The 25,610-nt window shown below is 44.2% G+C and overlaps 1 protein-coding gene across 1 annotated transcript; it reads right to left on the bottom strand.

The window, feature by feature from the left end:
- Window positions 1-1,513: 1,513 nt before the first annotated feature.
- SRP72 (signal recognition particle 72) lies at window positions 1,514-24,001 on the bottom strand. The gene is made up of 19 exons (XM_035140515.3): window positions 23,849-24,001; window positions 21,852-21,972; window positions 20,508-20,631; window positions 18,956-19,099; window positions 16,992-17,103; window positions 15,683-15,714; window positions 14,427-14,551; window positions 14,271-14,328; window positions 13,991-14,122; window positions 13,709-13,837; window positions 12,569-12,641; window positions 10,652-10,716; window positions 8,318-8,413; window positions 6,736-6,839; window positions 5,595-5,672; window positions 4,844-4,981; window positions 4,591-4,628; window positions 2,856-3,018; window positions 1,514-1,795 (listed from the first exon to the last, which is right to left on the bottom strand). Exons 1-19 carry the CDS (start codon window positions 23,979-23,981, stop codon window positions 1,615-1,617), a joined length of 2,046 nt encoding a protein of 681 aa, XP_034996406.1. The 5' UTR covers window positions 23,982-24,001; the 3' UTR covers window positions 1,514-1,614.
- Window positions 24,002-25,610: the final 1,609 nt, after the last annotated feature.

Below are 25,610 nucleotides of genomic sequence, written 5' to 3' on the forward strand. Positions count from 1 at the left end.
CCTATTGAAATTCATTGTTAGTTTTGCATGAAAAGGAACACGGATGTAGTAGGTGGCATAGAAATTGATTTTAAAAATTCACAGAAGGCAAAGATACACACTGAGGGCGACAGAGTTAGGACATATTTCTTTAAAATATTGTTCCTGTGCGAATATGGATAGGGTAAAGATTAGAGCTAAAAGAAGTTTGTTCCTCACAGTTCTTTGAATTTTGGTGTCAAATATTCTTGTAACATCCAACAAGTTTCCATCTCAACTGAGAAGTAGTATGTGGCAGAATTTATTATTTGACAATTGAGAAAATGAGATTATGACATTTATGTGTGATCCTAAAACTGGAGTTTTCTGGATAGCTTACAGTGGGGGAAGATGCAAATAATTATATATATATATATAAGCGTATTACTGGCACTCATGTTTGGAGGAGCTTATAAACCCAAACCTAAAAAATTAACAGTTAAAATATAAAATGGAGCATATGTGAAAATTCGGTTCAGCTTTACCTTCCACATATCCAATATTTATTACTAGGTACCAGAGATGTTTGCACCATTTAAGTATCAGGGTCACTAAAGCTGTCCAGAAAGCTAAACTAAGAGAAAAGTGCTACATTGCTAAGTAAAAGTATTTTTCTCTCCTAGCAAGTCTAGCGATAATAAATTACTTGCAGACCCTACAGATGGAGACCTTGAGCATGACATTTCTACGCACTGAGACAGTAAGGAAACTATTCGCTTTGTCTGTAGATTAATGGATACAACAACCCTCGGTCTCCAAGAGAAAAATCTTAGTTGTTATTATTTATTAAAAGTATTTATGCATTGCCTTTCTGCCCACAAGGCCCCCCAAGGCGACATAGAGCAAACAATACATACCGGTATCAAAAACACCAATTAAAAGCAGAAAAGGACTATCATTTACACAAATCCACAGAACTATAAATGCATCAAAAAGCCAGGCAGAACAAAACAAGGTTTTACAGCCCACCTAAAAAAATAGGCAAGACTGGGCCAAGCTGACCTCCCAGGGGAGGAATTCCACAATGGTACAGAAAAGACCCCACCCAAGGTATCCACCAAACTAGCATCTCTTCATAGTGGTACGTACAACAGGGCCTCTGATGAGGGTAATAATTTTTGGGCATGCTCATACAGGAGGAAGAGGTATCCTGGCCACAAACCATTTAGAGCATTATAGGTAAGAACCAGCACTCTGAATTGTTCTTGAAGCAAGTGTAGTTTATGTAAGACTAGTGTTGCGGTTCCATAAAGTGCACACTTGATGAGAGTTTTGCACCAGCTGCAATTTCTGATCACCCTTCAGGGATGGCCTCATGTAGGACAACCCATGCAAGACTGAAAACAGTTCCCTTAAAGCCTGGAATGAACAGACAATGACAATGCCACCATGCATAGATATTGGTATGAGTAGTAGTAATACCCCCAATATCACTACAGAGTACAAATATATATATAATTCAAAGGGAGAACAAAAGGACACATATCCACCCGACTTTTTGTTTGACCTTTATTCTGCTCTCGGCATTCACAATTGGAAAAAAAGGAAATAAAAGGAAGACAGGCAATTTCAATTTAAACAGCCTGCTTGCCATGATCACCAGCCTCCTTTCCCACCTTTCTTTTTCTTCTGCTGCTGTTTCTTCTTTGTGGCAGCTGCGCCAACAGGCTTTTGATGCCTTGGCGGTATCATGTTGCTTGTTGATGCAGATGGGACTGCCGTTACGGTGCCAGGCCTTGGGGATGTAGGTGGACTACTTGCAGTCTTGCTAGCATCCCTGTAGACAAGGAAGAGACAAACAAGATTAATTATCACACAGAGCTTAGATGTACGGTATATCTTCTGTCCTGCTGTCAGCAGCAAAAACAAAACTGGTTAAACTTCACATACAGACCCTCACATACTTGTCATATATTACCGTTTGCAGTGAAGAATTCATTCCTTTACATAAGAGAAGAACACCACTTATAAATTCTAGCTTTTTCTTTTCATTTTTTTTCACAATAAGCTGTGGGCAGAATTGAGCCACTGCTAGCTAGCAGTGTCGTACCTTGGATCCCGAATGCCTTGGTACTCAGACATTTTGGCCCCCGAACACTGCAAACCCGGAAGTGAGTGTTCCGGTTTGCGAATGTTCTTTGGAACCCGAACGTCTGACAGGGCTTCCAATTGGCTGCACGGTGTGGATTTGCCAAGCGTGCCTTCCTCTTAGCATGTTTCTCCCTTGCGTCCTGAGATCGAGTGTCTTCAAAGCCCATGACACCTTTGGTAAAGGCTGTTCTCCAACTGGAGCGCTCGCAGGCCAGTGTTTCCCAGTTGTCAGTGTTTATACTACATTTTTTAAGATTTGCCTTGAGGCAGTCTTTAAACCTCATTATACACCTTTAGGCACCAGGTGAAAACGTTCCTCTTCAACCAGGACTTTGGCTGCCTATCATCCTATATCCTTTTAAATGTGTCTGGGGGGGCGTTATTGTTTTGTTCTTGTTTTTATTATGAATTTTGTGGTTTTATCTTGTGTTTTCATGCTGGGAACCACCCTGAGAGCTACAAAATTTAAAAATAATAATTAAAAAAAACCCTGCATCGAGTATCAGTGCCAGTTCCAAAAAGCCAGTTCTTTAAGCCTTTTGTGAATGGCAACTGCAGAAAGAGGGCAGGGTTGCCCCCTTCTCCACTCCCTTACTGTCACTCTCATTCTCTACCTACTCCTGGAGATTGTGTGCAATAGTGATCTTCCTTTCAAGGGGAGTAGCTCTCTTTGATTACGTTACTTGCCCTGGGACACTGAGAGGGCTCTAGAATCAAGGCTCGCAAAGCTGGTTCCCGTTACTCACAATTCAGAAGAAGCTGCTGTTGTTGTTGCTCCTTGGGTTCCTTTCCCAATCTGGTCCTTCTTTTTGCCCTTCTTCCGCCCGCGATAGTAGGAACGTTCCCGCATTGGAAGCCAGCGCTCAGGGTCAGGAGCAACTTTAGGGTCATAGTTCTTTGGCAGTTTTCCTAAGGAGTAGGTTAAAAAAACAACAATACTCCTTTTCTGAATACTAAGGAGTATTCAGCATGGGAGACTCATCATGATTTAAGAACAGCTACACTGCAGGTAAACACCTTATTAGCCAAAGCTGTACAGCACTCCATGGTCGGAGACAGACAACGCTCTCTCTGTGCGCAAACCACAAATACCTTTATACTGACATGCTTTAGCTTTTCCTTGCAGCAACAAAAATTGGGTTGTTGCAATTAGCAAGCTATACCTAGACTTTAAATACTGTGGAGAACCCACTTCACATAAGAGCATGGAGACCTACTCAAAACGTTCGTGTTAGAAAAAAAGCTCCTAGATCAGTCCCCAAAATATCCATCTATTTTTGTCTCCGACAGTGGCCTGCAAAATGCTTTAGGGAAGTTCGCGTGCAGAAAATGAAGGCAACAGCCCATCCCTGCTATTAATCCCTGCAACTGGTATTGAGAAGCATGCTGCCTCTAAACAAGAAGTCCAGGACTCTAACATTAATGTCGCATGATTGCTGGAATTTCCTGACTTTGGCTCAAAGTCAACTTAATTTGAACTTAGCTTCTTGAGTCGTTTTTTTAAAAAAATTCCACCCTAGTACAGCGGGGTTTAGATGAGGAACCTGTGGCTCTGCAGATGCTGTTGGACTCCCAACTCCTATCTGCCCTAGGCAGCGCTGCTAATGGGCAGAGATAACGAGCAGTTGATAAATATTTAACTTTAATAAATAAAGTATGTATTTAAAATATTTTAATAAATAACAGACACATAAGAAACTGACTTATACTGAGCTAGTCCCTTGGTGTGTTGAACCAAAGGTGGACTGTTCCAGAAGCTCTGCTAATGCCATCCTGGTAGTCAAGGTAACATCAAAATTAATGGTAGTTGTTGTAGCAATGATTTCATATATTCACTTGCTTTGACATAGGCTAATTGGTTTGTTTTGATGCTATCCTTATTTGTGGGGTGGGGTGCTGGGCTCTAAGTCCAGAAAGAGGAATCTTATCTATGCCCTTATCTGGTCAGGTGGAATGATGGAAAGTCCTGGCCAAAGTGCCATATGCTTCTTTGTGTATAAAGAATGAATGAATGTGTGCTTGGGTGCGGACAAGACATCTTCTGGCTGCAGTGCCCATCCCTCGTCTGTAAAGGCTGGGAGACCCAGCAGGCTGATCTGCTGTAAGTCTACACCTTTTTTAATAAAGCACTAGAATTGATCACTCTGGTGTTTTGACATCCTTCTTTGGTATCCCTGCACCCAACCACTCACTCCCACAAGCCCTCCTTTCTTTGGGCCTGCGGTTCAGAACAACTGGTCCATCCAGTAACTAGTTCATTACCGTCTACACTGACTAGCAGCTGCTTTTAAGGTCTCCAAGAGAAGTCCTTCCCAGACCTACTTGGAGATGCTGGGAATTGAACCTTCTGGGAGATGAAGTCCAACAACAACTGGAAGGTCAAAGGTTCTCCACTCCTGGCTTAGATAGTTTTAGCCAACTTCTCCAGAAGCACTTTTGAACTCCAAACAGCAAGGCAGCCATAGCTAACAAGACACTCACCCTTCTTTTTCTTCTTCTTCTTCTTGACATCACCTTGGCTGAAAAAAGACAACAGCATATGATCACACCTGAGCCTGCTTGAGATGCAGCAGAAAGAACAGAGCTAATGGACGCCAAGGGGAGCATATCTAATGGCTTTGTACAGGAGAAAGAAATAGTTTGTAGTTGGAAGACAGAAAATCTATTTTGGTCTGGACTTCTTCATATTAACACTGACTCAGGATGTCAAGGTTTATTTAAAAAGCTTCTTTACCCTTGTTCTTTCTGCTGGTTCTCAACTGTGGGTTTCCCTCCTTTCTTCCGAATGTATGTAGCCCCATGCGAGTTTTCAAGAGCATCCACATCTACTTTCAGAGACATTGTGTCCGAAGAAGGCAAGTGTTTGCTAAGTCTATTGTAAAGGAGGGGTTAAGGAATAACAATATGAACACATTAAGCAAATAAGAGAGAGAGAAAATCATTCTCAGGATCTCAAAGTCAGTTTAGTGGGTACAATAACGACAGAGAGAAACTAAGGTAGGAGACTGGGAAGAATTCTCTGTTGTATAGGAAGGGAACATTATATAATGGGGTAACAAATTTCTTTTTTACTTTCTGGAAGGGCAGAGTGACCATGAGAGCCTGAGCTTCTAAAAGGAACAGAGGTGCTTGGCATTTGGGGATCAAAACAGTAGAATAGTGTTTTTGTATCTCTGCTTGATGAAAACATGGAGTTAAAAGGAAAGACTACCAACCCAGCTGTACCTGAACTTCCTAGTTGGTTGTGTGTGTTGTATGCACCCTATGAGACAACAGTGATGTACAAAGGTCGGTGAGATGTGAAAGTCTTAGAACATGCACAGGGGAATTCCAGAGACTCAGGATTTCTTTGGCAGAGAACACGGCACCATACTCCAAAAGCTGGAAACTTTGAAAAGCATCACTGCAGCAATTACTCTGATATGAGGAAGTCGTCAAAGAATGCCTCCTTGTCTCGCCTCCCTCAGCCACACAAGGAAGGATACACTTTCGCTTTCTCACCATCAACCAGGGAGTATGCAGAAATGAGCTGGGCCAGGGTATGGACATCATCTGGATTTTGCCTACAAAAGTAAAGAAGTGCGAGAGTTATAGCCTGTTCTAAAGAGAGCAGTCAGCCCAGTGTTGCACACCACAGGAAGGACACCTCATACAGTATAAGCAAGCCAATGAAGCACCCTGCCTCCACCTTCCATAGGAGCCACAAAGAGTATTTTCAAGATGCATGCTGGCTCAGGTAAAGCTGCAACTTAGAGATGGGTGGCAGGAGCAGCTCTATCAAGGGAAAGGGACAAAAAGAGAATCTAATGAGTGGGGAGGTTGCTCACTCTGTGGATGTTCCAGCAGCTCATTGTGGCAACACCCGTTCACTTCAATAGCTTGCCAAAGACCAGGTGTGCCTACATATATATAATGGATTGCAGGGTGAAAAATGTGTGTCCAAAGCACAGGTTGAGGCACCACAAACTTCCCCCTTTTTTCTCACGCAGCCCCCACTGCACACTCTCCAGAGGGACCCACTGAAGTAGATTTTGGGGGCACGTGGGGGGAGTAGAGGAATAATAATAATAATAATAATAATAATAATAATAATTTATTACTTATACCCCACCCATCTGGCTGGGTTTCCTCAGCCACTCTAGGCGGCTTCCAACAAGAGATTAAAAATACATTAAAACACCAGTCATTAAAAAAACTTCCCCAAACAGGGCTGCCTTCAGATGTCTTCTAAACGTCAGATAGTTGTTTATTCCTTTGACATCTGATTGGGGGGAGGGGCAGGAGCCACTACCGAGAAGGCCTTCTGCCTGGTTCCCTATAACTTTGCTTCTTGCAGTGAGGGAACCACCAGAAGGCCCTCGGTGCTAGACCTCACATGTCCAGGCCGAACAGTGGGGGTGGAGACGCGCCTTCAGGTATATTGGAAGGGTAAGTCCCACTGCACAAGTGGGATGCTGTTCATGTAACACCAGGCACAACCCATTTTTAATATGCCTTATCTCATTTGCTGCATAAATACATTTTTAACACTACTGAAGTAACTGTCAACTTCTGTTTCAAACGTTAGTGGGGCCACTGAGTCTTTTGCAGTAAAATTCACTTATTAGCTCTCAGGAAGAGACTTACTTCCACAGCTCCTCTAGATCGCTGATGGCTTCCTTCTTCCGTCCGTGTTTTAGCTTGAAGTTGACAGCTTCCCTAATTAACGACAAATGAACTGGAGACTTTGGCTGGGGGTGAAAAACAGGTTTGCTTAAAGTTAAGTTTGAAAACAACTAAAACAATGACATGAGGGATGACTCTCTTTTTTTACCTGCTGAAGAGACCATTCACACTTGGAGCCATCAGAGTTTAGGGGACTCTTAACAGCAGGGTGTGAAGCCAACAAAGGTTGCCAGACTCAATAGTGGACAGGAATTCTGTGCCTTCAATTGCCCTGCTCTCTTTTGAGTCTAGAAACCTTAAAGAGAAACCAGCAGACCCTTTGTTTAATTTCCAAGCAAAGGGTCTGCTGGTTTCAAGGTTTCCAGACTCAAAAGAGAGCAGGGCAATTAAAGGCACAGAAGTCCTGTCCACTATTGAGTCTGGCAACCCTATTTCTCATTCATACAAGAAATTCCCCCTGTGCACCCTCAAATCTGTTCTGGGTTCCTCCTCCACCCTCCATATCAGATGGGAACACGCAGAAGGGCAAGAAGTTCCACTGAGCCATTGAAAGTCCTTGCATGAACAGGACAACTTTGTTGGGATACAACTGCAATGGTGTATTTGTCTGTTACGAGCTGCAAGACTGCAATCACACTATCAAGCTCAGAATACTGGCTTTCAACAGCTGTGGGATTATAACTACTCCAGTGTGTAACCGAGTTTTCCCTTTGTGAAAATATGGATAAATCAGGAAAGTTCTGGACCGACTACAGAACAATTTTTTTGCAGACTTCCAAACAGCTGAGGCGCAGCACACTTCCCCTCTCAATTAAACATGAAAGCACATTTCACCTTGTGCACACAAAGAGGTTCACACTTAGAGCAGGAGCTGCTAACCTTTTGGAGCCTTGAGCATATTTTCAAACCAAGAAGCTGTCACAGGCACCATATGTACAATGCACCTATTCTAATGGCTGCAACAGAACTCCTCTTTCAATTCTGATTTCAGAGGAGGGGTGGGCACTGCAGGTGCCAGGGAAGGCCGCTGCTGGTATATGTGCACCTAGCATGTAAGCAAATCTTGACTTAAGTATGTGTAAATGTGAGAGCTACCCCACACTAGGGGATCTCTCCTGAATTTTTGCATCCATCTCTTTGAGGCCAGTTAATTCCATGGACTCTGCACCAGGAGCTGTTAGATGACTCAAATGACATCTACTGACAGATAAATTGGAGAACTGCTCCAGTGAAGGATTGGAAAGAGACAAGGCCAGAACAGGCAATCATGCAGAGAGGCAACAGGCAGCCTCTCCATTGCAGTGGAGATTTGGGGCTCATGGGAAGCTTGAATTATTTAATTCATTTCTTGCAGCACAGCAGCAGTTACAAACCATTTATGAATACAATTGGCTGGCAAATTCAGATTATAAATGTCCGTTTACATTATAAAGAGCTACGATGTACTGAATATATTTTTACTATTTTGTCAGGGATGTAAAGCAACTTTAACACAAAATACTGGGCAGCTTATCTGTTGGCATCTCATTGGACTATTACTTGCCTGAAATTCTTGATACCATTCAATCGCTTGAGCCAAGACCTCTATAGCACTATCAATATCTTCTTCATGGCTATACATTGTCACTAATGCAGATACCTATAACCGTTTAGAACACAACGTTAAAGTCAGAAATATTTTTAGCAAGCAATAAATACTGGAAAGTATGACAGGGCCACATTTTTTTAAAAAATATAAATGTAACTTTACTACTTCATTAAGAAGAATACTGTCGCCACATGAAAGCGTGCGCACACTGAAGCAATATTTACTTTTCTTTTACTACATTTCTTCAAAAGTAAAGGAGTCAAGGGGCAGTGCTCAAGGGAGAAAGCAGCCTTGACTTAATAATTCAAGAGTGCAAGTTTTCTTAAATAAAAACCAACCTTGCTGTTATGTGCTTTGCTCTCTCCAACACATGGTATCTATACAGCACTTTTTCAAAATGTCCAAGCATTTCACTTACATTTTGTTAATATTCCTTATAACTACCATGTAAGCTAAGCTATTCTAATCCCTGCAACGGAGTGAGCTCCCGTTGCTCGGTCCCTGCTCCTGCCCACCTAGCAGTTTGAAAGCACATCAAAGTGCTTTCCCGCTCCGGCGGGAAGGTAAACGGCGTTTCCGCGTGCTGCTCTGGTTTGCCAGAAGCAGCTTTGTCATGCTGGCCACATGACCCGGAAGCTGTCTGCGGACAAACGCTGGCTCCCTCGGCCTATAGAGCAAGATGAGCGCCGCAACCCCAGAGTCACACACGACTGGACCTGATGGTCAGGGGCGCCTTTACCTTTAAGCTAAGCTATATCAAAACTTTATGCACTGCTTGTTCCCATGTTGGCAGAACCTTGATTAAGATGCATGTTGGAGGCATTGCTTTGGAGTGCCATCTTAGAAAATTTAGTGAGCAAACAAGAGACAGGGCCTTTTTGGTGGTAGTGCTGCAGCTCTGAAATACTCTCCCAAATGAAATTATTTCACCAAAAACTGAATAAACTTTTATTCTGACAGGCTTTTAATGTGTAACACCCTAATTTACTACCATCAGTTTAAGTATCTTTTACCCCTGCTGCTGTTAGGTTTTTGTTTTATTTTTAATTATTTGCTGTATGAGTTGCTGTTTGGTACTGCTTTTAGAAATTGGCTATTAGTTGTACTTTTGCTCAATTGCATTGAATAGTTTTGTGTTGTATGCTTCTTTTAGCAGAAAGCAGGATATAAATATTGTCATTCCCATATTGGATGAGCAGGAAAAGCCTGAAATATTCACGCAACTTAGAAATTAAGCAAGTCATGGAAACTATATAAGACCATAACATATGGGATATCTTGGTGCAAAATTCTGGATACTGTATTTACAACCTTGCTTCAGGGCCAGGTTCGCAATCACTGCTAGATTAGTAGCCAAAAATTCATGTTGTTGAGTTACACACCTCTAGCAACAGGAGGCAGAAGAGATCAAGATGTCTGTTATTGCTAAGTCCTGTGGACCAAACACATTACTGATCAAGAGTCCAAACAGAACTTATGCATACAAAACAAAGATGCAAATGAGCAACTTGTAGTCCAACTATGATGGGACTTGTCAACCTGGGAAGGCAGCCCATCTAGGAGAATGAAAGCTCTAATCCTAAACCTCCACTGTCTTGTGGGATGTCTTCAGGAGAAGAAAAGGCCAAGGAGTAAACCCTACACAAATCCAGAGTGGAGTCCCTAAATGGTTGGATGGTAGAAGAAGAAGAAGAGTTTGGATTTGATACCCCGCTTTATCACTACCCGAAGGAGTCTCAAAGCGGCTAACAATCTCCTTTCCCTTCCTCCCCCACAACAAACACTTTGTGAGGTGGGTGGGGCGGAGAGACTTCAGAGAAGTGTGACTAGCCCAAGGTCACCCAGCAGCTGCATGTGGAGGAGCAGGGAAGCGAACCTGGTTCACCAGATTACAAGTCTACCGCTCTTAACCACTACACCACACTGGCAATGGTGCCTTGTATACCTCCTTCCAGCAACTGCTGTAGCCAAACTGGCGCCAAACATATTGCTCTGCTTTCCTTTGGACCACACCAGCGAGGTCGAGAGTGGTGACTTCTAATCTGGGCAGCCCAGGACCTCCAAAAACACTGCCCTGGCTTGTGCCCTGGGGAGGTCACTTCAGTGCTGCTAACAGAGTGGTTTGACTCCCCCCGAAAGCTCCATTGTCTCTTGACATAGACAGATGTCAAAAAGAAGAAGTCTAACCACCCAAGCTAAGGTCAGAATGGCATGCTAGGAGAAGAATGACATTGGGGGGGGGTGTCAATAGGATGCATAAAGCTCTGCATGTGTTTAGCTGCAACCTACCATGCCTGGTTTGTGCCTTAACTCTTCTATAGACCTCAGGATGATACATGCTTTCGTGACACTGCCTTTGAGAGAGAGGGGAGGGAGGGAGAGAGAACAAGAAGTGTGGTTATTGGCAATTGTCTCCAGTCCTCTGTGCTAGGACATCAGTTCTCCCATCAGGCAACTCTCTTTTTATTAGACAGATAAAAAGGAGTGATTATAGAAACCATCAAACAGGGCTGCATGCTTGCCACGATTCTGCAGAAGCCAGCTTCATGAGAAACTCAGCCTTTTAAATAGCGAAAGTTACTAGCCCTTATGACTGCAAAAAATATGTGTGAAAGCATGTGGGCAATAACTGAAGTATCAAAAGCCAAAGGGGTGTTTAAATAAGAATCTCACTGGTCACAGCTGAGAGGGTTCAGGACTCCATATTTTTTCCCTTATCCCACTCCATAATTAGTAAAACTTGAATTATGCAAAAATGCTGCTATTATTATTGTTGTTGTTGTTGTTGTTGTTGTTGTTATTATTATTATTATTATTATTATTATAGCTCTGTAAGAAAATTGTATACAAATTTGTTCAACTTGCAAACTTTCTAGATGGTGAAGACTTCAGGTATTGCCCCTTCCTGCCTTTAACCCAAGCTCCCCAGAAGGCAGCCTCCCTTTGAGAAAAAAATGAGCTAAGAATGAGTGGTCACTGTAATACCGTGTTTCTCACATTTTAAGGCGTCCCTATAAAATAAGACATGGCACGATTTTCTGGAGGCAATAAAATATAAGGCATCCCCCAAAAATAAGACATGCTGAGTGGGAGCAGTGGTGGGAGCAGGTCTGCATGGCGCTTTTGCAGCGTGCGCCTCGCCGAGCGCTGCTGTTTCTCCCGGGTCCCGCTCAGTCGGGACTCTGCGCGGTGCGCGCTACTGTCCTTGCCGGCTCCCGCTGAGTCGGGGCTCAGCACAGCGCACGCAGCTGTCTTTGCCGGCTCTTTCTTGAATGAATCCCCCACCCCGAATTCGACCAAGCCCAGAACAGCCTGCCAATCACACCAACGTGCAACCAACGTCGCTTGCTCCCAGCGGCCGTGAAGGGGCGGGGCTCCGCTCGTGAGCAGGCCGGAGGGAGGGTGAGAGCAGAAGCGGCCATTGGGTGAGAGGCGTTTCGCGCCTGAAATGGCCGCCGCCGCCGCCGAACAATGGACGAGCCTATGGCGGGAGCAGGGCCCACCGCGGCCGGTCCTGTCGCCATGGGTGGGGAAAACGAGGCTGAAAGCCGGCAAGGCCCCGCGGACCGGGCCGACGGAGAGTCGCGGCTCAACCTGTTGGACACTTGCGGGGTGTGCGGCCAGAACATCCAGAGCCGGCGGCCCAAGCTGTTGCCGTGCCTCCACTCGTTCTGTGTGCGCTGCCTACCCCCTCCGCATCGCTACCTCATGCTGCCGCCTTCCGCTGCACCTTCGCCGGGCGCTGGCGGCCCCAAAGACCCGCCGCTGCCTCCGCCGTTGCCTTTGTTTCAGCCTTCCCCGGCCCCCTCGTCGCCCGTCGCCACGCCACCCTCGCCGCTGCACTGCAACCCGGGTAAGGAAGCCCGCGCGGCGGCCGTGTAACGACTGGGGGGTGAGGAGGAGAAGAGCTCGTAGTTATCTCAGAGAGGGAGAGCCCCGACCCAGCGGGAGCCAGCAAGGGCAGCAGCGCGCGCCGCACCGAGCCCGACCCAGCAAAACTCTGAAAGCTTAATACCAGTAAAAAATTAAAAAGCTTAACAAAAAAAATAAGACATCCCCTGAAAATAAGCCATGGCAGGTTTTTTTGGAGTAAAAATAAATATAAGACATGACTTAAAATGTGAGAAACACGGTATGTGGAAACAGTGTGAAAGTGTAGCTGAATGCTCAGGAAGCTTCTTTCCAAAGGAAGTGAGGCTACAGTACCTTGAGCAACTTTCAACTGTGCCATCGTCAGCTTAATCTCTGCTGCTTTCTCAGGGTGCTGATCGGCAAACTCCTACAGGTCAGAAATGGAAACACAAATCAGGAGGCTTTCAAACAGAATCAGCTTCAGAATTTCCAGAACAGGCACCTTGCAATGAATAGCAATTGCACTGTGGAGTCTCATTTCTCTTGACTCTCCTGCAACAAACTCTTGAGTCCCTTGAACAGAAGCGCTTCTATTAGGTGACAGATACACAGCTATATGTTAAGGAAGGGTCTCATTTGCTATGCCATTACCTAAAATATGCTTAAGTGTAAACCATGATCTGCAGTAGAGCTTAGAACGATAGTTTTCGGCCAGGCACATTTATGTACTGCACCTGTCAGGGGATTGTTGCGGCTACTCTAGAGTAACGACGCTCCACATGCTTGTCTTTCAGCAGTTTTTATTTAGTGCAGTCTATTTACAGTGAGCTGGGTCTGTACAACATGTCTGCTTAGTCCGACGCAGAATCCGGCACTGGACCGCCCCTCGATCTTTTCCAGCATAAGAGCCTAGGGACAGCAAATCTCTTTCCCCTCCTTCTCCTGCGTAATTCCGGAACCGGAGGAAAGGGTCTGCGTTCCATGTTTTCCTTCTCCCCCCTTTCCCCCTCTCTCTCTTCCTCCCTCCTGTGTCGCAGGGGCTCTCCCTTGCTGAGAGAGCCCTGGCCCTCTCTCTCCACTTCCTGACTGGACTCCTGAGCGTCCTTGCTGTTACCGCTGCTTGGGGACGGGCTGCTTCTGATGAGGGGAAGCGGGTCCCTATATTCTCTTCCCCTTACAGCACCTATACCAAGACACACTTAAGACACACTCTTGTCTCTCCAATCCCTCACTGCTTGCAGATCTCAGACAAGCAGATCTCACTAGTGTATTCCCATACATAACCTCTTAGGGAAAAGGCTTAGCTCAACAAGCTAATCCATAGTTTCACTGAATGCTTGGGCTGGTGCAAAAATAACGCTGCCTAATCTAACTATGACTCCCAGTGCCCAGCATGTTCATGGATTCCCTTCCTCCTCAACCTCCTCTAGATGAACAGTGATTCAGAGCTTTGTCACCTCTCTTTATTTTCTCAAGCAGCAAACCACAGCCTACCTGTAGCAGCTCTATTGCCTTGGTATGCTGTTTCTCTCGACACAACTGTGCTGCCTGGATTAGCACAGGGAGGAGATGTTCGGGGCTCTGTGACTGTAAACTTGATGCCAGCTTGCGACATTGATCTGCCTAGGGAACAAGAGAAAAAGATTAGCTAGTTAGGAGTGCTGATTCTACAGAGAGAAGGCAGGATTTAGAAGTGTAAGCCAACAAACCAAGGTGCTCCCTGCCCTCCTTGGGAACAGACAATTCCTCAAGGCAATTAAAGTTACGTAACATTACCTGGTTGGTGTACATGGCCAGCAGAGCCTTATTGAATTCTATTGCTTGGAGCTGTTTCTTCGAGAGTTTATGTTCAACACCCTCAGCGTTGGTCAGTTTCACCTTTTTCTTTGAGTCAAAGACATTTTGGTCCTGTGAAAGACAGCATCCCAAGATCCGTCACACAATCAATAGGAACATGATGTTTCCCAGGCTGCAATTAAGACACATATCACACTCCTTTTGTGTGATTTCTTCTGCAAAACATGCTTGAGGAATTACTAGGTAGATAATGCCATACCTTGTTAATGGTAATGATGTTGTTGGCGATGACAGCAAGCAACCCGACGTCTGTTGGCCTGCAGAGAACAGGGCATATGTGCATTTGTAAATATGTCGTCTTTTTTTAAAAAGATGCCAAGTCCACTAATGCCACCATTTTACAGAAGTCACTTACTTCAGTTTGATTATCTGATTGTAAAGCTGCAGGGCTTCCTCTGTGTGACCTTGCAACTGCAAGATATAAGCCATCTGACCATGAATAATAGCCAGTTCAGCCTCAATGTCTTCTTCGGTAACATCCTAAAAGGAAACAGTAAAAAAAGAAGAAGTTAACGCACAACCTTGAAACCTTGCACCAGTTATACATAGCTGCCAAGTCTCCCGTATTCCCCGGGAAACCCCCGTTTTTCCAGCTGTTCTCAGCTGAAAAAACGGAGTTTTTTGTTTTTCCCTGGTTTATTCTGGCGTGGCGGCCATTTTGGAACTGGGCGGAGCATGCTCAGAAGCGACTTTTGATGCGATGCAGCTCTGCCCAGTTCCAAAATGGCTGCAGTGCGACTTCTGGCGCGGCGGCCATTTTGGAACTGGGCAAAACAGCATCAAAAGTCGCTTTTGAGCATGCTCCGCCCAGTTCCAAAATGGCGGCAGCGCTACTTCCGGTCTGCTACTTCCAGTCCGGTCCCTTATTTCTCCTACAGGAACTTGGTAGGTATGCAGTTATATAATATCCACAAATCAATGGGTGGAATCCAATATCAAGTCAGTGGACCTCAACCCTCCGGAGCAGATTTTTTGGGGAAGTATTCATGGGGCTGTCAAGGAGGGGAAGGGGAGAGAAAACGTAAATCCAATTTGTGCAAGTTGGAATTTAGTATCACCTAAACCTGCAAATAAATCTATTGGTAACTAGCAAACTTACTAGTAACACAGCTAGAGAGTAAGCCTCATTGAATAGAGAAAATAAGCATTGGATTGCACTCCTGGTACCATTTCTCTCGTTGAGTGAGTCACACAAGCATGCAAATCTCATCCATTGAAATCAACGGGACATAAAACTGCCTCACTTTGCCATTATTGTGTTCACTAAGAATACTTTTTTAAATGGCTTCAGCGGATAAGGGAAGCTCTGGATATTTAAATTGTTAATACCAGCAACGGCCCTTGCCACAGAATTCGCAAAGTTTGATTCCACACTGTTAACACTTCTCAGTGAAGCCATTCATGTGGAAGAGGCACACTGCTATTTAAAGGCAAAGAAGTAAAAAGAAAAGTGCTGATGGAGAGCACTTTAAATCCAGTGTTACGAAGGAAAGCAGACAGGTAACACATAACCAAGCAGATTTATGCAATTAGCTTACGTGCACGCATACGGAGAATATTAAAACCTGCCTAGCGGAAAAAGTATTCTCGGGTGTAACAATAGTGACTCACCGAATCTTCTGAGAGAGACTGGCGACACAGATCTACAAGGAAAGTGTGACACATTAATTTTGGACATAAGAAGAGCCCTGCTGGATCAGACCGAAGGCCCATCCATTCCAGGACGTACCTTGTTCTCAGTGTGGTGAACCAGATGCATACAGGAAGCCTATAGGCAGAAGTGCAGCAGCACTCTTTCCACGCGTGCTGCCCAAAAACTGGCATTCAGAGTCACACTGCCTCTGACAGTGGAGGTAGCACACATTTTGCCATAGATATGAGCCACCAATCACAGTTCCACCACTGATTAACACCTGCCTATAGAAACTTCATTCGCATCACAGAAGTGCAAGGATGCTGATATTTCTCTATACAGTGGTACCTCTACTTACAAATTTAATGCGTTCCGAACACACATTTGTAAGTCGAAAAAATTTGTAAGTCGAATCCCATAGGAATGCATTGGGAGAAAAAATTCATAAGTAGAAGCAACCCTATCTAAAAATTCGTAAGTAGAAAAAATCCTATCTAAACCGCATCCAAGATGGCGGACGGAGCTCCATTCATAAGTAGAGTTATTCGTAAGTAGAGGTACCACTGTATTTGACAGCATCCTATAATCATTCTCCACATACCTTAATTCCTAATCTGCCCTAATCTTATACTAGATCCTAAATTTCCAACTGCATGTCGATACATGATACAATTATGGATTTCTTAGTCGTACAGTGGTACCTCTGGTTACAAACTTCATTCGTTCCGGAGGTCCGTTCTTAACCTGAAACCGTTCTTAACCTGAGGTACCACTTTAGCTAATGCGGCCTCCCACTGCTGCCGCATGATTTGTTCTCATCCTGGGGCAAAGTTCTTAACCCGAGGTACTCCTGCCGGGTTAACAGAGTCTGTAACCCGAAGTGTTTGTAACCTGAGGTACCACTGTACTATCAATTTAACCATCTTGAATTCTCCCCAAATCTCCCTTCAGTTCTATTTTGCTTGGTCTTTGCTTGCTTTTCCAGGTTGCTATGGTGGCGGGGGGCAGATTTAGCTATTCGAAACTTGATTTTGCTTACCAAAATGAATGCAAATTAGTGCAGGGAGGAAATCCTGTGCAGTCTATAGGAATGACAGGTTACTGGTGGCTGTAAAGGCATTCTTGAAATACATTTGCAGATGCAGAGAATAAATTTAGGGCCACAATATTCCCCATATCTATTTTCTCAATTTCATTTATTAAAGGCTTTAGATCTTGTGACGGCTTTCCACAAAAGCAGGACAACAGGTTACAAGGAAAGGACAAATTAAACTTATCATTCATTACCTTCTGCTTTTTGTAGGCTTTTCATTGCCTCATTCAGCCTGGCCTGCCCAACCAAAGAACAAGCAGCATTGTAACTCAGCTCATATGTGGCTTCTTGAAGGCCAAGATCCTCCTGGACAGAGCAAAAATAACTAAGTAAGTGAAGGGATACCTTGTTCCGAATTACAGTGTGAACCAGTTTGCATGAACACTTTGGGTCAGATGGCTAGACGCAGATCAAAACAATTATTCCAAAGCATGAAGGGTTCTTGAATTAACATGCAGTAAAATTGAAAGCCACAAGCAGGTGATACATGCCAACAGGAAGCTGTATGAACACCCTTCTTTCTAACAAAAGAACAATATGCAAGCAAATCATCACACGATTCTAGAAGTCCAAGCTCCTTTCATCAAGCTTTTTTTTTCATTCCTGAGCACACATCGGCGGCAAGATGTTGTAGGAGCATATTCTTTTGCATATAAGCAGATGTTAAGTAAATTGCTAAACAAAGGATTATGCATACACATTTAAGGCAACAAACAATAACCACAAGAAAAACGCAAAAGTAACACTCAACCAGTATAACAATCAATATAAAAAGGCAATCGGAATTTTAAAAACTGTATCTAAGGAAGATTGTAGGAAAATGCAAGTTTGTTTTTCTAACTGTCCACCTAAATATACGCAACCCTGTGTTCAAGCAAGCTTCCTTGGGTGGGGCACTCCATGGTCTTAAAGCTACCACAGATGAGGCCATTCTGTGTTTCCAACTGCTGTACCTTCTCATGGTGTGTGTGTGTGTGTGTGTGTGTGTGTGTAGCAGGACCAGTCTCTGATGGCATGATGGGGCTGTGGAATGCATCTCACCTCTGGTCAGTCATGTCAATGCTTGCTAGGAAGTGAGAGAGGCGGCAGCAGTGAAGTCAATACAGTGCAAATGCACTGCCAGAGCTAATCCGGAGCTCCTGCTGGTGCATTTGCACTGTGCTGACCTTGCACCTTGCCCTCTACCTCCCAGTGAGCAGCAGTGGTACAACCAACCAGGAGTCAAGTGAGCAGCAGCTGGGTGTTTATCCTTCCAGCCTAGAAATATTGCAGAATCCACTTTTGTTGTCTATCAGCCCCCACGTTAAAGGTAAAGGGACCCCTGACCATTAGGTCCAGTCGCGGACGACTCTGGGGTTGCGGCGCTCATCTCGCTTTATTGGCCGAGGGAGCCGGCGAACAGCTTCTAGGTCATGTGGCCAGCATGACTAAGCCGCTTCTGGTGAACCAGAGCAACACACAGAAATGCTATTTACCTTCCCACCGGAGCGGTACCTATTTATCTACTTGCACTTTGAAGTGCTTTCGAACTGCTAGGTTGGCAGGAGCTGGGACCAAGCAACAGGAGCTCACCCCATCACAGGGATTCGATCCGCCAGCAAGCCCTAGGCTCTGTGGTTTAACCCATAGCGCCACCCACGTCCCCATGTTACAGGAATTTTAAAGTGTATGAATTTCCTCAAATGCCAAATTCCATTTGTCCTCACCCCCCAAAGTAACAGAAATAAACTATCAATGTAGTTTGACAAAAGCCTTTTCAGCATCAAGAGAAATAACTGCAGCCACATCAGCTCCTTTACTGTTTGAAGCATCCTCTTTTCCTACCAACCTTAAATTATCTGCTTCTCATCTTTGGCAAATAATATCAATGTACTACTATAGCCACCACAGTCTGGTTAGCAATGACTGCTATTATTATCTTGCTGACTACAATAATTAAGGTGATTGGCCTATAATTTGGACTAGTTTGGTCTTCACCAGACTTGAGAATAACAGAGGTATGACTTCATACGTAGGTGTTCCAATAAGACACATCCCTGTATTTCATGGCGTTTATGCAGTTCACCTGTTGTAGCCTTACAGCAAGAATAGATGAAGGAAGAAGTCTCTCTCTCTCTCTGTTGCACGTGCACATACACACTGCCACAAACTTACTTACTGGCACGACTTTCTCCCATGTGCTCTGTGCAGCAACAACTGCAGAGAGGTTTGTTTTCCGTTCCTCTTCATAATCATCTTGTGAGTTGCGTATGAGGTCCCGGTACACAGCTAAACAGTCGTCGTAACGTTCTAATCTGTACAACTGGAAGGAAAAATCTAGATTAGCAGCTCAACAGAACAGAAAATAGTCAAAACTAGGTCTGCAAAATAAAATAGCAACCATAATATCTCAGTAATGTTTATACTATACCTGTAATCTAGGCAGGTATTGGACGGGGTTCAACTAAGTTGCTGCATGCACAGAACGTAGTCAGGTCGCAAAATGGGATTTCCTCTTCTCCCTTGCATCCCCCTAAATCTTCATTGGAGTGATGGGGAACCCCCAGAACAGGTTTAGGGGGCACACAGGGGAAGTCCCATTGTGTGAGTAGGCCTTGTTCTGCACATGCATACCCCACTTTACACTACTGTACAATGAAATCCACACCCCCAGTTCTTCTTCTTTTTTGGAAAAAAAAAACTTTATTGAAAAAAAAACACAAACATGCACAGTGTTATGGAAGAAACACTGAACAAAGACCAAGCCCCATCCATGGCGTTCATGTCACTAAGCAACAACTTTCTTCCAGCAGAAAGAGTGAATGTATAATAGTTACCAAGGTCATAAATTCCAAACTATTACCTCTGGTTGTTGAGAAAATCAATCCCAAAAGTTCTAGGCTGAAGAGCAACAACATGGCATGTGCCTATAGACCCAGAGTTGTCATGGGAAATACACTCTTCCTCCAATGCATTTTGTCCATCATAAAATATCCCTCTTGGTAATTCTCAGAACACTTCACAATTGCTGGAATAAGTTTCCATGCTAAGCCCAGGCAATTCTAGTTTCTACAAGATGTTTCTCTAAAGCATTTTATCACACCTTAATCCTCAACCAGGAAGATATTGAAAAGCAAGTAGAAGATCAAAAATTTATTCTTGCCTTTATTTATTTATTTATTTATTTATTTATTTATTTATTATTATTATTATTATTATTATATGAGTCCAATAGGTTCATACATATGCAGAATACCCCCATAAATGAAAAAATATTATCACTTGCTTATATTGACATTTCCAGCATTAAAACCTGCTGGTTTTAAAGATCAGTGATCTTTAGGTGAAGTGAAATACCAGTGAAGAATCATATAAAATTCTGATCTCATGATGTTGTGCACTATGAAAAATACATGACTAAGCTGCATTTTCAGTTTTGAAATGTTCTTATTTCATAGCACCATCCACGAGGACAAGAAAGATGGCAAAAAGTAAGAACAGGTCGGCTTAATTAACAAGAACTATTATAATCAGTCTTCATTATTCAACCCAGTCTTGGTATACTGTCAGCATCCATTGCTGCAGGACTATACTGTGGCTGACCTATTTAGGCGATTGCTAACCTGCCGTAAAAGAGCACACATTTAGATTGAGAAAACTCCTCCACCACAGCATCTGAAGCCTTATATCCAGTTATTAAAAGCAGTAAGAGTTTGCAAGGCAGTAGTTACCACTTGTCCATACAGCTCCTTTAGCTTGTCTGTCTGCTGACTGGCTCCTTGAATGGTCTTCAGAGCATTTTCAATCCTATTCAGCCTGTATTCACAGTAAGCCTTCTCAAAGGCTATCAAATCACTGAAACATAAGCCAGAAGTGGGATGTGATTTCTCATTATCAACTCTTCAAAAAGCAGTTGTGTTTGCTAAGACTCATTACTGAAGAGGGAATCCTATATACACTGACATTATATTGAACCAAACAACACAAGAAAAGGGAACTAATACTTTAGAAATCATAAAGACATATTTTTGGACATGTGTCAAGTTTGTAATTATGTAAAATAATCAATATGATAAGCTTCAAGAAATGTGCTAATATTCATAAATTTCTCATTGCATCAGACTAATATGGCAACAATATTCAAACAAAACAGATATATTGCAACACAGAAAAAGCAAAGATAGAATGGCTTCACAATAATACGGTAATTCTTATTTGCTTAACAAGACAAAGGAGTGTGTCTATATTTTGTGCACTGAACACATAATCCTTTTGCACGCCACACTGAATGGGTCTGCTTTTGAAAGTGCTGGCTTACTGACTGATACAATCCTTATTTGACTGATATTTTTCTTGATATCCCATAAACTGCTTTTTTATTAACACTATATTAACATTCTTGCATTGTAGGGGGTTGGACAAGAGGGCCCTTGGGTTCCCTTCCAACTCTACAATTCTATGACTTGTCTTGTAGCTTCTTTTCCCACAATGCAACTAGGAAACCTTTTTTGATACATACAGACACACAGGATTTAGGTCAGCAATTATGCAGCTGCATGCTGGGACATATTAGTGTGCTGCAAAAGAACTTCTACTGTACCAAGAAACTCATTCAACAATAAAAAGCTCTAGTGCACCTAAAAGCACACATTCACACTGAAGGCTGCCTGTTGCATCTCTGCATGGTCTTGTCGCCTCCCAATTAGCTTTCACTGGCAGCAGCTAATTCTGTTGTCTCTCTGTATGGGTGTGATACAGAGACTCACCAGTGTTACCCACCCTTAGCAGAGGCTGCAACATGAATTTGTTGGGGAATTACCGGCCTTCCAATTAGGAAGAATGCTCATTACAGTAATGCACATAGAAACCCAACTGAATAACTCCTGTAACATCTGGGATTTTTTTTAGCCTACACTTTTGAGAATTAATTGACTAAGAAGAAAGAAATTTTTCTTGAAACTGTATTTTTCTTTATTTTGTAAATGTTTCCATTTGCATATTTTGAAAAACTGAAAGAACTCTTGCACCGTCTAAAAGCCATGTTGTTTGATAAGCAGCTAATATTCAACACTCACCTGGTTAATACTTTGGTATGGGTGTTAATCACACTGAGGGCTTCCTTAAAACTTCCGTTATGGATAAGGCATACCACTTTGCAGTGAAGAGCAGTTGCATCATCCTTGCTGATCTGCAGTACTAGGAAAAGCAAAGGCAATGAATTAAACAATGAGAACCCAGACACTGTTATTGTGAGGGACAAAAGGTACAGAGAGCCCCCTCCCATACTGAAGAGCAGCTCCTCCACCAGCAGCAGCGCCAGCGCGGAGGGGGAAGAGTCCAGCGAGTCCGGCTCTGGCAGCATAGGAGAGCCTGTGCTCCACGTGGGACAGGAAGAGAGAGAGGGGGAAGAGGGGGAGAAGGAAAACATGGAAAGGAGACCCTCTGGCCCTCCGGTTCCGGAATTACGCAGGAGGAAACGCGGGAGGAGATTTGGGGTGCCCAGACTCTTATGTTGGAGGAAGACGCGAAGCGCGCCATTCCAGGGTTCTGACCAAGACTGAGCAGATGTATCCTGTATAGCTCTAGCACTGTAAATAGCCTGCACTAAATAAAAGTATGAAAAGGCAACGGTCTGGAGTCGTTACTCTAGAGTAGTCGCAACACATCCCCTGTGACAGTTATTTATATCTTGAAAACAACCAGTTTAGATTATCACAGCACTTTTCCAACTGTGGTCCAGGGAACCAAGTAATACCAGTTGGAAGCTTATTAAAGGCTCCTTAGTGAGAAGTTTGGTGGGCAAACCTCCTTCCTTGGGAGGTTTTTAAGCAGAGCGTGGATGACCATCTGTCATGGATGCTTCAGCTGAGATTCCTGCCCTGCAGGAGGTTGGAATAGATGACCCTTGGGCTCCTTTACAACTCTACAAGTCTATGATACAATGGTAGAAAGTCAGATTGCTAGGGAACATCAACAGTGAGAGGGCAATGTATAGCTGCAGGAGGGAATACTTTGCTGCAAGCCTAAACACACATTCCAGGCATTAAGTCCCACTGAACATAGCAGGACTTATTTCAAAGTGATATGACAGTTCCATAGATTAGCATCCTAACTCAATTCAGTATGGCAATTCAATTCTTTAACCTACAGATGCATAACTGTACAACCCGCTTCCTATTTACATACGTGGCAAGTTTTTCCCTAGCACATCCCCTGTACAACCAAATAACAATTCAGCAAGCAAGTACAGTGACATGAATGACCACATCAGGTATTTCTGCCTGTCACACAATTGTTAAAGCCACAGAGCACTTCAAGGAATAAGTGGCTGCAATCCTAGCCTCACTTACCTGGGAGTAAGTCCACTGAATTGAACTGCACTGTTACTAATACTCAAGTTACAGCACGCTTTGAAACATTCAAAACACTTTACCTGCATTATTACCTCACTGCGGTCTTTACAAGCACCCTAGATACCAGGCCGATATTGCCGTTAACCATTTTTAATGTTTGACGTTTCCTTATGTTTTTAAGATGTGATGGAAGTCGCCGAGTGGCTGGGGAAACCCAGCCAGATGGACGCAGTATAAATAATAAAATCATCATCATCATCATCATTCCCATACTGAAGTGGGGCAACAGTGCTAAAGTTGAAGGACTAGGGTGAACCAAGCCTTGTCACTCATGAAGATCCAAACGAGGAGAGACTTTCTTAATGCAGGATCAGCACGAAAGGGGCACGGGAGCACAGCCTGCTGTGTGTTACTGGAGTAGCTAAGCGATTGAGCCACCCCTCAGCCACCAGCAAATCTGAGGCAAGCCGTTCTTCCCGCCCTGAAGGGTTGTTGTGAAGGTTCCAGCGAAGCTAATGCACGCGAAGCGCTTGGGAACGTGTTTCGAAGCTACCTCCCGCGCAAAGGGAAGGGGGTTAACTAAGAAAAAGTTGCCGGCTGCCCGCCACCGCCACCCCACCGCGTCTCCCCGAAGGGGCGCCCCAGAGCGCCCACCCTGGAGAGAGAGCATAAGGGAGGCGACGCCAGGCGCAAAGCACCGTCCGTCGCCCTCCACTCACTTTTATTGACCGACTTGAGGGCGCGCCCGAAGTCGCCGTTCTGGCCGCAGCGGTTCACTTCGCTCCACAGCGAGGCCACCGAGGCAGCCCCGGCCGCGCCGGCACCACTTCCGCCACCCGCGCCCGCCGCCATCTTGGCAGAGGGAGAGAAGCAACGGAGGGCGGGGGTGCAGGATAGGCCAAGGAAAGTAGTCGCCGGCAATGGCCTTTCGACCCGGAAGTGCATCCGCGTAGCACTATAAGCCTTCGTCGTGTACAAAACCCCCGCGCCGCTCTAGGATAACGGGGGGGCAAATGCGCATGCGTCTCCAGGGCCCACGCGCTCGGGCCTCCCAAGCAGGCGTGCAGCGAAGCCGCATGCGCAAGTTGTTGAGACTGGTTTGGCTTAGAATCATAGAGTTGGCAGGTGTCCCCCGAGGGTCAGCTAGTCCAAGCCCCTGCGGTGGGCGTGTTTTATTCCCTACTCGTTTCCTGGGAAATCTTGGCGCCTCTGGACATACCGTAGGCAGAATTCCTTTACCTCAAGTGGTGTTGCTCAAACTTGGGTTTCCAGCAGTTGTTGAACTACAACCCTGACCACTGGTCCTGCTAGCTAGGGATGATGGGAGTTGTTGTCCAACAACAGCTGGGGACCTAAGTTCATACCCTCCAACACTTCTCCGATGAAAATAGGGACATCCTATTCCATTATTAATTTTATTATACCCTGCCCATCTGACTGGGTTGCCCCAGCCATTCTGGGCAGGTTCCAACATATATAAAAACACAATAAAACATTACACATTTATTTTTTTAAAAACTTCCCAATACAGGGCTGCTTTCAGATGGCCCCGGGGTCAGACAACTCTATACCCTCTGATTAAAATAGGGATGTCCTAAGGAAATCAAATCAGAAACCGGGGTGGCCATACTGAAACTTCAAACCTGGGCCAATCTTGGCCCTAAAATGCTGCATTTCCCCCTTGGTCCACGTGCTTCTTTTGTTGTTATATAGCAATAAGCAAGAAAGGCCAATATCCTTTCACCTGTGGCACTGCTGCCCTCCAAACTAGTCTTTCCTTTAATGCTCCACAGTCTCTGCAGATGAGTAATACCCTGTCTTGTGAATTCGTGATGAAAAACACAGGAGTCCCCAATGGCAGGTAACAAAAATACCAAGTGTAAACCATTTTCACCCCTTTTCTATGAATGGAAAATCTTGTTCCTGTAGTTTTGGTTTACATAGTGGCACTACCGGTAGCTTGTATACATTCAGTGACCTTGGCTTGTATTAGTTTTAGCTTATTGTATTATCTGTAGTTCATTGGACTATTCTGTACATGTTTAGTACATCAATATCACTTTTACTTTTGCTAAATTGAGTTCCTGCAACTTGTGAATTTGTGGAGACAGAATTTGCAGTGAATTTTTATTTTTTAGATGGGGAATACACACAGCTCTGTCTATATGCTCAGCTTATGGCACAAGTCTTAAAGCAGGGGTTCCCAAACTAAGGCCCGGGGGCCGGATGCGGCCCAATCAGCTTCTAAATCCGGCCCGCGGACGGTCTGGGAATCAGCATGTTTTAAAATGAATAGAATGTGTCCTTTTATTTAAAATGCATCTCTGGGCTATTTGTGGGGCCTGCCTGGTGTTTTTACATGAGTAGAATGTGTCCTTTATTTAAAATGCATCTCTGGGTTATTTGTGGGGCATAGGAATTCGTTCATATTTTTTTTTTCAAAATATAGTCCGGCCCTCCACAAGGTCTGAGGGACAGTGG

Source organism: Zootoca vivipara, chromosome 15, assembly GCF_965207765.1.
Source record: "Zootoca vivipara chromosome 15, rZooViv2.hap1.1, whole genome shotgun sequence".
Lineage (NCBI taxonomy): Eukaryota > Metazoa > Chordata > Lepidosauria > Squamata > Lacertidae > Zootoca > Zootoca vivipara.

What these genes read in the sequence shown, in the direction of transcription:
- SRP72 (XM_035140515.3), bottom strand. Translation starts at nt 23,981, where the DNA reads ATGGCGGCGGGCGCGGGTGGCGGAAGTGGTGCCGGCGCGGCCGGGGCT. An exon ending in ACATCATTACCATTAACAAG is followed by an intron (nt 14,123 to 14,270) that starts GTATGGCATTAT and finishes TGTCTTTCACAG; the next exon opens with GACCAAAATGTCTTTGACTC. An exon ending in ACAGCAGCTTCTTCTGAATT is followed by an intron (nt 1,796 to 2,855) that starts GTGAGTAACGGG and finishes CCTTGTCTACAG; the next exon opens with GGATGCTAGCAAGACTGCAA.